General features: G+C 41.5%; 2 protein-coding genes across 3 annotated transcripts; both read right to left on the bottom strand.

The window, feature by feature from the left end:
- Positions 1 to 3,906: 3,906 nt before the first annotated feature.
- WRKY40 (WRKY DNA-binding protein 40) lies at positions 3,907 to 5,942 on the bottom strand. The gene is made up of 4 exons (XM_078583501.1): positions 5,823 to 5,942; positions 5,482 to 5,730; positions 5,294 to 5,410; positions 3,907 to 4,302 (listed from the first exon to the last, which is right to left on the bottom strand). Exons 1-4 carry the CDS (start codon positions 5,829 to 5,831, stop codon positions 4,012 to 4,014), a joined length of 666 nt encoding a protein of 221 aa, XP_078439627.1. The 5' UTR covers positions 5,832 to 5,942; the 3' UTR covers positions 3,907 to 4,011.
- A 3,882-nt stretch (positions 5,943 to 9,824) lies between these two features.
- PUP5 (purine permease 5) lies at positions 9,825 to 13,891 on the bottom strand. Of its 2 annotated transcripts, none has more exons than XM_078582970.1 (2): positions 13,772 to 13,891; positions 9,825 to 11,049 (listed from the first exon to the last, which is right to left on the bottom strand). In XM_078582970.1, exon 2 carries the CDS (start codon positions 10,889 to 10,891, stop codon positions 9,959 to 9,961), a length of 933 nt encoding a protein of 310 aa, XP_078439096.1. In that variant the 5' UTR covers positions 10,892 to 11,049; positions 13,772 to 13,891; the 3' UTR covers positions 9,825 to 9,958. The 2 variants fall into 2 exon arrangements, with proteins under 2 accessions (XP_078439096.1, XP_078439095.1); XM_078582969.1 differs by lacking the exon at positions 13,772 to 13,891 and adding an exon at positions 12,143 to 12,901 and having other exon boundaries at positions 9,825 to 10,989.
- Between the last annotated feature and the right edge of the window lie 20 nt (positions 13,892 to 13,911).

The raw sequence follows: 13,911 nt of genomic DNA, 5'->3' as shown, positions 1-13,911 counted from the left end.
ACACGCCTCCCCCCTTGTGTCGTGTTTGTTTTTTAAGTATTTTAATTGTATGTTTTAGGGGAAAAAGTGAAGAGTCCATATTGATTCCTCTTTTTCCTTAAAAGACAACTTTTGAATGGAAGCCCAATAAGCTTCCCTTAAAAAAGACCAATTAGTCCCCTAACTGCCACAACACCACTATAAGTAAATGGTAAGGGGACGTGGGAGAGGGCGTGTGTATTTTGAAGAACCAGTTGTTGTTTCAAGATCTTTGTTTAGGTTGATAGTTACTCTTCGGGGGTTTTCGATGTTCTCTCATCACGGGCAGGAAGAAAGTTCTTCCTTGTTGTTCAATCTGCCGCACAAGAAGATAGAACTATTTCAGAAATTTATCTACGTTGGTTTGTTTCCATCTCGACATCGGGTGTCAATATTTTCCTCGATTCAGTTGGCTCACCCGGTTGAAGCCTCTGTTGTTCCACTTGCACTCCACTTTCCTGGCGCCATCGAAAGACTTCTCATCTGCCGCTCCTTATCTCTGACATGTTGATACGGATCCGACGATAGCGACGCCATAGTGTGGGCTTCGCGTTGACCATCATTAACTCTCCTTCTACCGCTCGGTGCCAACAGCCTGCCTACGACAGGAAAGACACGGATCCAGCGACGGACGAACTAGTTGCTCGAGAAAAATCTACCAACTTGTGATTCTCTTCTCGGTCAGCGTCTCCTATCCCTTTTCACGTCGGGGAGGTCTATGGTGCTCCACCACTGTAATTGCCCTCTTTTGATGCTTAGTACCTCCAACGGAAAATACGAATCCATCAAGGGAAACTCTACCCCTGGTAGAGACTTACCTGCTGGACTGTTATCTCGGCAATCATCTCACTGTCTAGTGAACGCGAGCCTGACCTCTCCCGTCGATGAACAGCGGCACTACTGACTCAAAGGCTCCTGGTCACTACAGATGCAGACTGCATTGAAACTCTAGATCTGATCTCCTGAATTCCATTGACATCTTCCACAACGGTCGATTTTCACTTGGCAACCAGTCCACCTACAGGTCATATCTTCTCTTCTCCCTTTATTTTACAGTGTTAATTACCTCTTTCAATACTCAGTTACGACTGCTCTACTGTTGGAAGAATTCAAAATGAATATAGGATTATCCACTGATTACTGTGTTAGTTAATTTTCTTGGACAGTACTTGCTCAGATCGTACTCATCGACGGTGTGGACGTTCACGGACGGTGACGTTCCCTACCTCGTCGGCCTCGAGCTGAACACCCGGATTAGTGGGAGCTTGGTCATTTCAAAACCGGTCGCGTGTCGTCCAAGTGAGCTGCATCTTGTGTCATCCGACGATTGCCGTTTTTCTCATTATTATTTTATCTAATCATATACATTATTTCTGTCATTGACACTGCATTTAGAGTTTTTACTTCCGGACGTAACACGAAATGTCAATTCCAACCATCGTGTTACATCACTTAGTTGGCTGACCATCTAAGGCCAGCCCTATACGGGCCACACCAAGCCCGCCGGCCCATCTGACCTGCCGCCACCACTGTTGTCGCCCCCGCCGCCGCTCCGCCGTTGCCACCACCTCCCCTGTTCCGCTGTTGCCACCGCCGCTCTGCTGCCGCCGGCGGAGTGGCAGTCGCTGGAGTAGGTAAATATCATATTTTTAATATTTAAATTTTATCAAAAAAAATCAGAAAAAATCAGAAAAAAAATTATTTTATGCATTTAAAATTTTGGAAAAATTAGGAAACCCAATAAAATTCATATAATCGATTTACAGTCATTTTAACACCTAAAAAAATTCTAAAAAAACTCTAACTCCCATTTTTAATATTTATAGTAGTTTTTTGGTTTAAATTAAATTCCATAAAATTCTATAAATATTTATTTTTGATTTATTTTGTTAATTAAAAATAGGAAAATTAGTGTAAAAAGATTATTTTGTGTTTTTCTTTGTATTTTGGCTTTAACTTAAATCATAGGAAATTATAAAAATTACCTAAAATCTAGAAAAATCCCATAAATTGTATTTTTCACTTCTAAAATCATTGTCTTCACCCCAAGCTTGAGGAAAAATTTTGAAATCAAATTTCTGCCTCTAAGTGGATCGACCCCTTACTTTCCCTATATTAATTTTAGAGTATTTAAGTGGAATATTTTCATAAATATTGTTGGTTCAGTCTGAATCAAATTTGGACTTATCAATAATATGCAACAACCATCGCCTACTGATTGAAGTCGAGTCAAGTACCTCATGGAAAGTATTACCCTTGGCTTATACATCACTCCAAACTCTACCTTATTCCGCCAAGCATATAACTAATCAAAATTGCTTAGGGTCCATGTTTGATCGAGGTCTGTGGTGGCTGCCTCATATTCCCTGGAAAAAAAATGAGCTCATGGAGTTTCAAGAAACAACCGTATGCAGATTGAGCACATAATGAAAATAAGAGGCACTTGCTGATGTAGCTACATAGCTTATTAAAACAAACTAAAAAAACTGCAGAGCTTATTGGGTATGATCACTTTTCATTGAAATTCATGTTCCACTCAAGTAGGCACCAATGCTCAGATGTGACTATATCAGATCTAAATATCTTACCACCAACCCGGTCTTCCATGTTCTCTCCAAGCATTTAGAAATCTACTTCCACTTTCTCCGGGGTAACTAGCATTCAAACAGCTACACATTGACGTTGCCTTCAGCAAAGGAAAATTCACCAACGTTGTAATTCAGCCACAAACCAAAACTCTATTTGTCATAACTAGGGACCAGCACAATCTTGTTCAAGTTTGAGCTTGCACGGTTGCATTGAAGAAAGATGACAAGCCCACAATCAAACCGGTTAAACAACCTGAACCATAGTAACAAATGTTACCCAACATGTGCCGCCAAATTAAACCTAAACCATAAACTCAAGCATGCATAAAACAACAAACAACTATAGATTACTTGATGGGATTTCAATGCAAAGTTTCATTCCTCTTTCTTCTTCTTCTTTTCTCATTCCTCTGTCACCTCTATTCCCATTTGATTGATGGGATTTTGAATTTGATCATTTGATTGATCTGATAGAGTCTCGAGCCCCTATCTTAATGTTCTCTCTGTATTTACACGCATATATTATATTGACTACATATTGTTGAGATTATTCGGGCTCCACTAGGTAAAGAAAATGGAGAGAGGATGGAAGACAAGTAGTGAAGAAGAAGAGAAGATGACAAGAAATTGCTAGTTATGATCGTTGTGTTCCACAATTAAAAAATATACATGTCTGTTTGTATTTATAGCACTATATGTGATAGCAATATACATTAGTTTGTTTAATTTAGTCCTGGCTGTTATAACAATCTGTAACGGCTACATCTGATTAAATCTTAAACATCTATCTTTTGCCTATCTATGTCTAATCCTGGCTGTTCGAAGAGCTTGGAGCAGTACCACCTGGAATATCATACATACCGATGGACTGCAGAGCAGTCGAGCACCTCAAGTAATCCTAACCTAACCGTATATCTTTACCTACCTATGTTTAATCCTAACCTGCTATCTTTTCATATGTTTAATCCTAGCCACTAAATCTCTTAACGAGTATAGAGTCTACACTTATGTTAAGTCCCATTGGCTGTCGCTTGCTCACGTGGAGAGTAAAACTCCTCAATACATATTCCCTTGAACATCATCCCATCATTGAAACTGCAAAAGGACAATGCGATGGTCTTTCTTCTCACATTCCCCCGTCAAAACTGGAGAGCGAAGGCCTATCCAGTTGACCACCGACTTCCACCTACCATTGATTCCCCCCATCTTCCTGCCTCAAACAACTTCAAGAACCATTTTAATACATTCTCTCCGACCTCCGTCGCTCAAACAAACATTCTTCGATCGCGAAAGCACAGAATTAAACCAAGTATAGAATTTTATTTAGAACTAAAGAATGCATAGACAGCGTCGTTCTGGTCTTCTTTTCCAGAGAGATGATGAACGATGGGTAGAAGAAGGTTTCTCAGCCGCCGACGTGAGGTAGATGGAGGAAAGACTGGGCCACGGCGGCAGCTAGGGCTGACGTAAACCCGGGATCTTTCATGAAGGATGTGACGTAATCACGGGTCTTCTTCTCTTCGGAGAAGCTTCCGCGGGGCTTCTTCTTCGCTGGCGAAGTGGCGGAGAGCGAAAGCTCGACGTTGACGGCAGTGCTCGGCGGCGGAACGTCAGAATTATCGCCGGCGGCGGCGTGGTTGTGTTCGCCTTCGTAGGTCGCCACCAGCATCGTGTTATCTTCTGCGCAGCGTTGCACCTGCAAACTCTAGCGAGAATCAAAAGCCTAATCCTCCGTTTGCATGAACCCGTCAAATTATTCGTTCAATAAGTAGAACCCTAATTCTGGATCTCTGATTTGTTCGTCAAATTTTTCATTCGGAAAGTGAATACTCGAACCCATATCAAGAAAGAGTTTATTTTGAGAGAGTTTGAGACATGTTTGATCATTGGTTGGAAATCAAAAGGTTTTATCTATCTGCCGCTGTATTTGGTGGGAAATGGAACCGTTATTCTAGATCTCTCATTAGTTCGTCAAATTTTTCCTTCGGAAAGTGGATAATCGAACCCAATATCAAGAAAGAGTTTATTTTGAGAGAGTGTGAGACACGTTAGATCATTGGTTGGAAATCGAAAGGTTTTATCTACCAGTCGCAGTATTTGGTGGGAAATGGAATCGTAATTATTGATTAACTCGCCAAGTTTCTGTGTTCGGTGAGTAATCGAGCCCATATCAAGAAATGAGACATGGTAGATTATTTATTTAGAAAGTGTTTGAGAAATGTTAGATCATTGGTTGGAAATCAAACCCTGACATAAAAATTTTCACCCAACAACTGTTATTGACATATCAAGTGACGAGCTCGTATGATCATTCATTCCGAAATTGTTTGAGATATGTACACCATTCGATTGGAAATCAAGCGATAATCCTCCATATTTCAACTTCCCTTAAACTTATCGACTCCAAAAGTGTTATTAATTGGTCATCGGTAGAAATTCATTCACACCAAACAATCAATACTGATCGATAAGGAAATAAAACGGTGATAAAAAATATTACACTGGCGCCGAAATATGAGCTCGGAAAAATGTATATTCAAAAGTTCTACTCAATATCTTACGTATCCAGCGGCCCAACAAGCTCATATTTCACATTATTCAAAAGTTTACTTAATCCATCGAAGAATAAGTTCATAAGATTATCGATTCAAAGATGTTCATGGAATCGAATACAAGAAAAGAGTCACCTTCTTCTTGACGGGGCAATCAGGAGATCTGACGCAGCGATAGTAAGCCCTTGGAGAAGGATTATCTTTGGTGACTTTCTGGCCGTACTTCCGCCATTGATACCCATCTTTAACGATCTAAAAATGATGTTGAAACCATCGTCAAATCAAAATTCATGAAAATTATAGAAGGAGGAGAAAGAACTGACCAAGCTTGAGTCGTTGGGATCAGTCTTAACAAGAACACGGAAGGAATTGGGTTTCAAAGGCTCCATCTCCCTCCTATTAGGCGAAGATCCATGGCTGAGGCTGCTCTCTCCGCCTCCTTCAGACTCTCTCTCTAATTTCCTCTTCTGGGTTTGCAAGCTCTCGCAGCCGCTTCTCATGGTGCGTATGATGGTCTTCAGTTCTTCGTTCTCTTTGTTCACTCGCGCAAGCTCTTGTTTCAAAGCTCGCACCTGGGAAACAAGTCAGCTTGATCAGGAACTGGAATTAACGATGAGTCGAGAGCAGAGTTGCGATATCATTGAAGAGAACGAGCGTAGTTTACTTCTTCCATTCTTCACCGACCGCGCTTCTTTCCTTTCCCAGAGCTCTCCGTGCAGAACAAGAAGCACTGGCCTGGTTACTTAACCACTCTTCTTCCTACCTCTATCTCTCTTTCTCCCGTTATGTATATATATGTTTTTTTATTCTTATCTCTCTCTCCCCACCTCTTTCTCTTTCTCTCTCTTTCAACTCTTTCCGCCCATCTTTATCTTCCTCTTTCATCTCTCTCCCCCCATCTTTCTCTTTCTCTCTCTTTCAACTCTTTCCCCCCATCTTTATCTTTCTCTTTCATCTCTCTCCCCCCATCTTTCTCTTTCTCTCTCTTTCAACTCTTTCCCCCATCTTTATCTTTCTCTATCATCTCTCTCCCCCCATCTTTCTCTTTCTCTCTCTTTCAACTCTTTCCCCCCATCTTTATCTTTCTCTTTCTCTTTCATATCCCTCTCCCTCCATCTTTCTCTTTCTCCCTTTCATATCTCTCTCTCCCTCCAGCTTTCTCTTTCTCTCTTTCATGTCTCTCTCTTCCCGTCTTTCTCTTTCTCTCTTTCATGTATCTCTCCCCCATCTTTGCTTCTCTTTCATATCTCTCTCCTCCCAACTTTCTCTTTCTCTCTTTCATATCTCTCTCTCCCTCCATCTTTCTCTTTCTCTCTTTCATATCTCTCTCTCCCTCCATCTTTCTCTTTCTCTCTTTCATATCTCTCTCTCCCCATCTTTCTCTTTGTCACTTTCATATCTCTCTCTTCTCATCTTTCTCTTTATCTCTTTCATGTATCTCTCCCCCCATCTTTGCTTCTCTTTCATATCTCTCTCCTCCCAACTTTCTCTTCTCTCTTTCATTTTTATCTCCCCCCAACTTTGTCTTTCTCTCTTTCATCTCTCTCTTATCTTTGTCCTTTTCTCTTTAATCTCTCTCTCCCCCATCAGTATCTTTCTCCCTTTCATCTCTCTCTCATCTTTGTCTTTTTCTCTTTAATCTCTCTCTCCCCCATCATTCCCTTTCTCTCTCTCTCATCTTCGTCTTTTTCTCTTTTATCTCTCTTCCCCCCCCCGCCATTCTCTTTCTCTCTTCGATCTCTCTCTCATCTTTGTCTTTTTCTCTTTAATCTCTCTCTCCCCCATTATTCTCTTTCTCTCTTTCATCTCTCTCTCATCTGTCTTTTTCTCTTTAATCTCTCTCTCCCCCATTATTCTCTTTCTCTCTTTCATCTCTCTCTCATCTGTCTTTTTCTCTTTAATCTCTCTCTCCCCCATTATTCTCTTTCTCTCTTTCATCCTTCTCTCATCTTCGTCTTTTTTTCTTTAATCTCTCTCTCTTGCTTTCTACCTCTATCTAGTACCTACTTCTGGAGGATAAATGTTCGAGAACAGCAAGTCACGAAGGACCTGCGGGCGGCTGTCTTCAGAAAACTGCGAGCGTTAAATATTGGAAAATGGACGTCTATTGGATAGACATGGCAGGGAATCCCAGTTCTTCATTTTCTCTCATTATTTATCACTAAAAAACGCCAAATATAAGTCCAAAACGGCTCTTCTCGGTCTCAGGCTCTCAGCCGTCACAAAGAGAGAAAAAAGTCAACAATGTCTGGCCTTGGTAAATTGACCATTGACTTCAAATCTGCCTCATGGCCCACATTTTCAAACCGCCAACTTTGGATTGGGATTGTCTGGGCCGTAGTTTTGAAGGACATTTATGGGGTATGGCCCCTCTCCGATAAAAACCCATCTCTCCGGATGAATTAGTCTACATCATCAGTGTTATTTAAGGCACTCAAAAAATATTTTAAAGAAATATTGTATCATTATGTTGTCTTTAGCCAAATGCATTAAATCCCATGACGTTTGAAATTCAGAGGAGTGGGTCAGACGTAAAAGACGCAGAAAATTATCAAACCAGCAAACTCAATTGGCCCACATAATAACCACACACAAGGACTCCCTTCCACGTTTCATAATTTAATAGGCTGAAGCTCTTGTCCTCTAACGCACATGTTTTTTGATTGTGCTGATGGCAAAGACAATAACCTCAGGAATTCAATTTGGGACAGGTAGCGCGTCTGGCTAGGACTAGAATATTGCTGACTCTCCATTGACTAATTGGTGACCAATCGTAGTTAAGATCTCCAATTGTTGAATGGGATATTCATGGGTTAATTAACTAGAAGAAAAAACTTTAAAATCCTAAAATTGACATGATTGATTGGCTGATAGATAATAAGCCAATTTCCAAATATACCACTCAGCCCATGACTTGCTTGGACCTCGAACTGATAGATAACACCAAACCTTAGGGAATATGTTTTTATTTATTTATGGCATACAATATTTATTGTGCTGATTGTACACTACGCTCGTAAACTATCGTCTTTGTTTCTTTTCTCCTAAAGTTGAACCGTTGCTTTTTCGCTCCTAAGGGCCTAGGTTTCTGAAATACTTTCACTTAACATAAAATTCTACACTTATCTTTTTATTTAATAACTGTTCCAAAATCAGAACCTTCATCTTTTGCTCCTAAAGTCGCGCCTGAGAACCTAATGGTCTACAAGAATTAAAAGAGAAAGCTCTGTCGGTGTCTTTTCACCTTTGAGAAGTGTTTTTGGACAGGCTTTGAGGCCAGCTCCGAAAACTCCGGTGGGCTAAAGCACACCTTACTCTATAGGGCTTTCGAGCAGCCTCCATTCGCTGTGAAGGCTTTCTTGCAGAACCTCAGTCCCACTTCCTCCACTGTGGATCTCTCTCTCTCTCTCTCTCTCTCTCTCTCTCTCTCTCTCTCTCTCTCTCTCTCTCTCTCTCTCTCTCTCTCTCTCTCTCTCTCTCTCTCTCTCTCTTCTCAAACCAATGGGGGGAGTGCTATGTAGGTTAAACCCTTTATTTATATAATAAGTTTTTTTCATTCTGTAATCTAGTTTATGATTTTTATCTTTTTATTATTGGGAGTAAAGTAATCTTCACAGGGAGTGGCACTTAGAGAGGATTATAAATTATGTCTTTCATTAAGAATGACAACTAGTGATCAGTGGTAACTTGGGGAAGGAAGAAAAATGAATACAATAAAATTTCATTTGATTTCAAAATAACCGAAGCTGCAGTATACAGCAAAGAGATAAGATAATTGAAGGGGAAAAAAGGAAAAAAAACAAGACAATAGAAGAAAATATACAAGAAGAAAAATGAAGATAAGATAAGAAGAAAGGAAAAGAAGAGAATGGAGAGACAGCAGAAAAACTGAGAAAGATAATGCCAAAAAAATATTTAGTTACGGAGACTTCATGCAAAGACAGTGAATCAAAATAAGTTAACGATCATGTGGCTCTATAAAATTCATTAAAACGTATAAAATGAGCTTGAGTGCATGCCTGAATCTTGATGAGTCATACTCCCACTCACCATTGAATTGTGTACACTATCTTCTAAGACAATTGACCACAATAGTTAAGAGTTAATAACATATATAGTTGTGAAGTTGTTATTCAACGTTCATGAGCATTGGTTCACCCTAAAATTAAGGAACCACAGAACATCATATTAATAGTATTATTCAAACCTAGGGAGTAACAGCTTCATTCTTGTTATTTTTTTCAGGAAAAATCCAGAACCTTTACCTGATTGCACAAATGTTTATCTTTCTCTGTTTTTCTGCTCATTGCACAAATGTTTACTCAAACCATGTCGGAGTTCAATCAAAAGAGTCACATGAAAACTTTAATAGGTACCTGTACCCTTCTATTGTCGATTCACTATAAAACCAAAGCAAATTATAGCATGGCATGTCTACATCGAAGCTTCATGATAAAGCAAAACTAATGCCCTAAAATAGGTTATAGGGCAGTCTAAGATACTAACTTTGAGATTCATAGTTTGAAGACATGTAGTGGTTTAATTAGCAGAAGGGTCTTATATGCCACTTGGAAGTCTAGGATTTCAAAACTCAACAGTTGCAAAATATATTATATTCTTTCCCATTCATACATCAATTGGAACAAATTTTTGGTAAGCGTGTGAATTATGAATCGACAGCATTGGTTCATTTGGTTTTATCAAATTTCGGTAACAATATGGTGAACTCTATTCATATAGTTTCCAATTTATATTTGGAATATGGAAATAAAAATGTTATTCCTGACAAAATAGAACCCCCTAAAGCCGATGGTCAAGATTTAGCTTGCCCAAGGTGTAGGACACAAACCCCCAGGTGGTGGTGAGCAAGGACAAGATCTTGAACCCTGACATGGAATCCTTAAAAATTACCACCGCTGCCACGCTGGTCAACGGAACTGTGACTGCATTATGGATCCCAGCCAGGACAGTAGATGCCACATAGACAACTACAGTGCCAGCCTGGATGCCAACCTGGAAGCTGACTGCTGCCCAGAGAAGAACCATGGCATAGGCGCGTTGACCATGCTTAAATGTGGAGGCCTCTTGTCTCATCTGCTGAAAGTCCCCCCTAGCAAGAACTCCAACTGATGTGGCAAGAAAGGCGGTAAACGTCACCATCGTCTGGAACTCAACTGCCATGTGGAAGGATCTCAACCGCTGACCCATCTCCCCAAGAACCACCTCCGAGAGAGCGAAGATCAACCCGTGGAGGGCGGACCCCACAATATCTAATATGAAGGCGACAGCGTACTTGGACTTGGAGACGCCTGGGGAGCCATCGGATTGGGAATCAAGGGCTACGATGGTGACAGCAACGGTAATGGAAACGATGGCGTTGATGGCAGGGAGGTTGAGACGGTTATTGGCGATGGCCCAGCCAAAGAAGGTGGAGAAGGCAAGGGACGAGGAGGCGAGAAGGGCGGCGGTGGAAGCGGGGAGGTGAGCGTAAGCCCAGGCAAAGAGGAGGTTGTCAAGGGCAGTGAGAAGGCCAAGTATGGAACACCAGAGGGCGAACTTGAAGGTGAGGGGAGTGGGGCGGGGGGAGGGGGAGAAGGGGTAGAGGAAGGGAAGTAGTAGGGCAGTTAGAGGCCAGCCAGTGACTGCGGCCCATGAGAGGATCCAGTAACTAGTGGCACCACCGGCATAATAGGCGCGGGAGAGGAGGGTGGAGGCTGGGAAGGCAAGGAGCATGGCTGAGCTGCTGAAGGCGAGGAGGAGCCAATGGGTGACTGGCTTCTCCCAATACGTTCGCCTTAAGGAATCTAAGATGATCACACGAAAAATGCCGTCTTGGAACAAATTAAAAAGTTGATAGTTAGACAAGGAGACAAAGATTGACCTAGAAGAAGCTGAAAGAAGAAGATGGTTAGTGCTCATCCATACTAAGCCCGATATCAGATGATGATATCAGGACAGATGCTGTATCAGATCTCAAAAATGGGAAATCTAATATCCGTCTTTACCGGTATCTAGATATTCTTTCAAGAAGAAGAAGAAGAAGAAAAACAGACAAATTATTTGGAAGAATTTGTCTGAAGAAGGAACAGAAAAAATAAACTGGGAAAACAAACTAGAAGTTATTTGAAGAAGAAGAAAAAACAGACAAATTATCTAGAAGAAGTTAATTGAAGAAAAAGAAAAGACAGAAAAATAAGCTAGAAGAAGTCAAAAAGGAAGAAGAAAAAACAGAAAACTAAGCTAGAAGAGGTAAGAAAAGAAGAAAATAGAAAAATAACTGAGAAGAAGAAGTTACATGAAAAAGAATAAAAACGGGTAAGGAAGCTAGAATAGTATTTACGAAGAAGAAAACAGAAAAATAAGCGAGAAGAAAAATGAATAAGAAGAAAAAACAGGAAACGAACGTAGAATGGTTCATATGAAGAAGAAAACAGAAAAATAAGCGAGAAGAAGTTTTTTTGTAGAAGATGAATAGAAAAAGGAAGCTAGAAGAAGTTATATGAAAAACAAGGAAATACAAAAATAAACTAGAGGAAATAAGACGTTATCTGAAGAAGAAGAAGAAGAAGAATAAGGTAGAAGAAGAGGTGGAGAAAAAAGCTAGCGTAAGCTAGACGAAGCTATAAGAAGTAGTGGACGGCGAGCAAGATAGGTGATAGAAGAAGCTATAAGAAAATGAAGAGGAAGCTATCCTTCGATAGAATAAGGAATAAAAAGAAGAGGAAAAAGCTGATGAAGAAGAAGCTATAAGAAAAAGAAGAGGAAGCTAGAAGAAGCTATAAGAATAATAACAAGTAGAAAAAGAAGAAGACGATGAAGCTCAAAGAAGCAAAAAATAATAATAGTAAGAATAGAAGTCGTCAAAATAATACTAATAACAATGAGGAAAAGAATAATTAGCTAGAAAGAGAAGAAGCTAGAACCAAGAAAAAAAGCTTATAAGGAGAAAGAAGAAGAAAGGTAAGAGCAAGGGGCTCGGATCACCTCGCTGGGGGGATGCGGCCTCTGTGTCCATGAGATTTGGCCTAGAATTCGATTCTAAGACTGTTTACAGAGAGAGAGAGAGAGAGAAAGAGAGAAACAGAGAGAGAAGAAAGGGGAGAGAGAGAGAGAGGGGAGAGAGAGAAGAGAGGGGAGAGAGAGCGAGGGAAGAGAGGGGAGAGAGAGAGAGAGAGGGAAGAGAGGGGAGAGAGAGAGAGAGGGAAGAGAGGGGAGAGAGAGAGAGAGGGAAGAGAGGGAAGAGAGAGAGAGAGGGAAGAGAGAGAGAGAGAGAGAGAGAGGGAGGAGAGAGACAGAGAGCGCGGAGAGGGAGGGGAGAGACAGAGAGAGGAGAGAGGGAAGAGAGAGAGAGAAGAGAGGAGGAGAGACAGAGAGAGGAGAGAGGGAAGAGAGAGAGAGAGAAGAGAGGGAAGGGAGAGACAGAGAGACGAGAGAGGGAAGAGAGAGAGAGGGAGAAGAGAGGGGAGAGAGAGAGAGAGAGAAGAGAGGGAAGAGAGGGAAGGGAAAGACAGAGAGAGGAGAGAGGGAAGAGAGGGAAGGGAAAGACAGAGAGAGGAGAGAGGGAAGAGAGGGAAGGGAAAGACAGAGAGAGGAGAGAGGGAAGAGAGAGAAAGAAGAGAGGGGAGAGAGGGAAGGGAAAGACAGAGAGAGGAAAGAGGGAAGAGAGAGAGAGGGAAGGGAGAGACAGAGAGAGGAGAGAGGGAAGAGAGAGAGAGAGGGGAGAGGGGAGGGAGAGACAGAGAGGGGAGAGAGGGAAGAGAGAGAGAGGGGGAAGAGAGGGAAGAGAGAGAGAAAGAGAGGAGAGAGGAAAGAGAGAGAGAGAGAGAAGAGAGGGGAGAGAGGGAAGGGAAAGACAGAGAGAGGAGAGAGGGAAGAGAGAGAAAGAAGAGAGGGGAGAGAGGGAAGGGAAAGACAGAGAGAGGAGAGAGGGAAGAGAGAGAAAGAAGAGAGGGGAGAGAGGGAAGGGAAAGACAGAGAGAGGAGAGAGGGAAGAGAGAGAAAGAAGAGAGGGGAGAGAGGGAAGGGAAAGACAGAGAGAGGAGAGAGGGAAGAGAGAGAGAGAACAGAGGGAAGAGAGAGACAGAGAAAAGAGGGAAGAGAGAGACAGAGAGAGGAGCGAGGAGAGAGGGAAGAGAGAGAGAGGAGATGGGGAACTCACTAACAAGAAAAATAAGTTAGAAGAGGAGAGAGAGAGAGAGAGAGAGGAGAGGGAAGAGATAGAGAGAGAGAGAGGAGACGGGGAACTCACTAACAAGAAAAATAAGTTAGAAGAGCAGAGAAAGAGAGAGATTGAGATAGCGAGGGAGAGCTGGGGAACTCGCTAGCAAGAAGTTAGAATAAGCAATATGGAAAAGAAAAAATAGGAGAGAGAAAGAATAGGGAGAGAATTGGGGAACTAACTAGCTCGAGGAAGCTATATGAAGAAGCAAAAATAGTTAGAAGACAGAGAGAGATGGACAGATAGAGAGAGATTCGGGGAACTCACTCGCTATAAAGAGAGAGAGAGAGAAGAGAGATAAAGAGAGATAGAGAGAGTTGGGGAACTCGCAGACAAGAAGAAGCTATGTAGAAGAAAAAATAGCACATAGAAAGAGAGTTGAGAAAATCACTAACAATTTCTGGCCTGGTGAAGGAGACAGCTTCAACTTGCAGAAGGATAACAACAAGAAAAAACAAAGGTTGTGAAATTCAAGAGCATGGAACAGGCATGACAGATTATTCATTCAGTTGCAGCGTCCGGTTGAGACTCGCGA

Source organism: Wolffia australiana, chromosome 11, assembly GCF_029677425.1.
Source record: "Wolffia australiana isolate 7733 chromosome 11, ASM2967742v1".
NCBI lineage: Eukaryota > Viridiplantae > Streptophyta > Magnoliopsida > Alismatales > Araceae > Wolffia > Wolffia australiana.
Note: the sequence above shows the minus strand (reverse complement) of the source record. Positions and strands in the feature narration are given on the sequence as shown.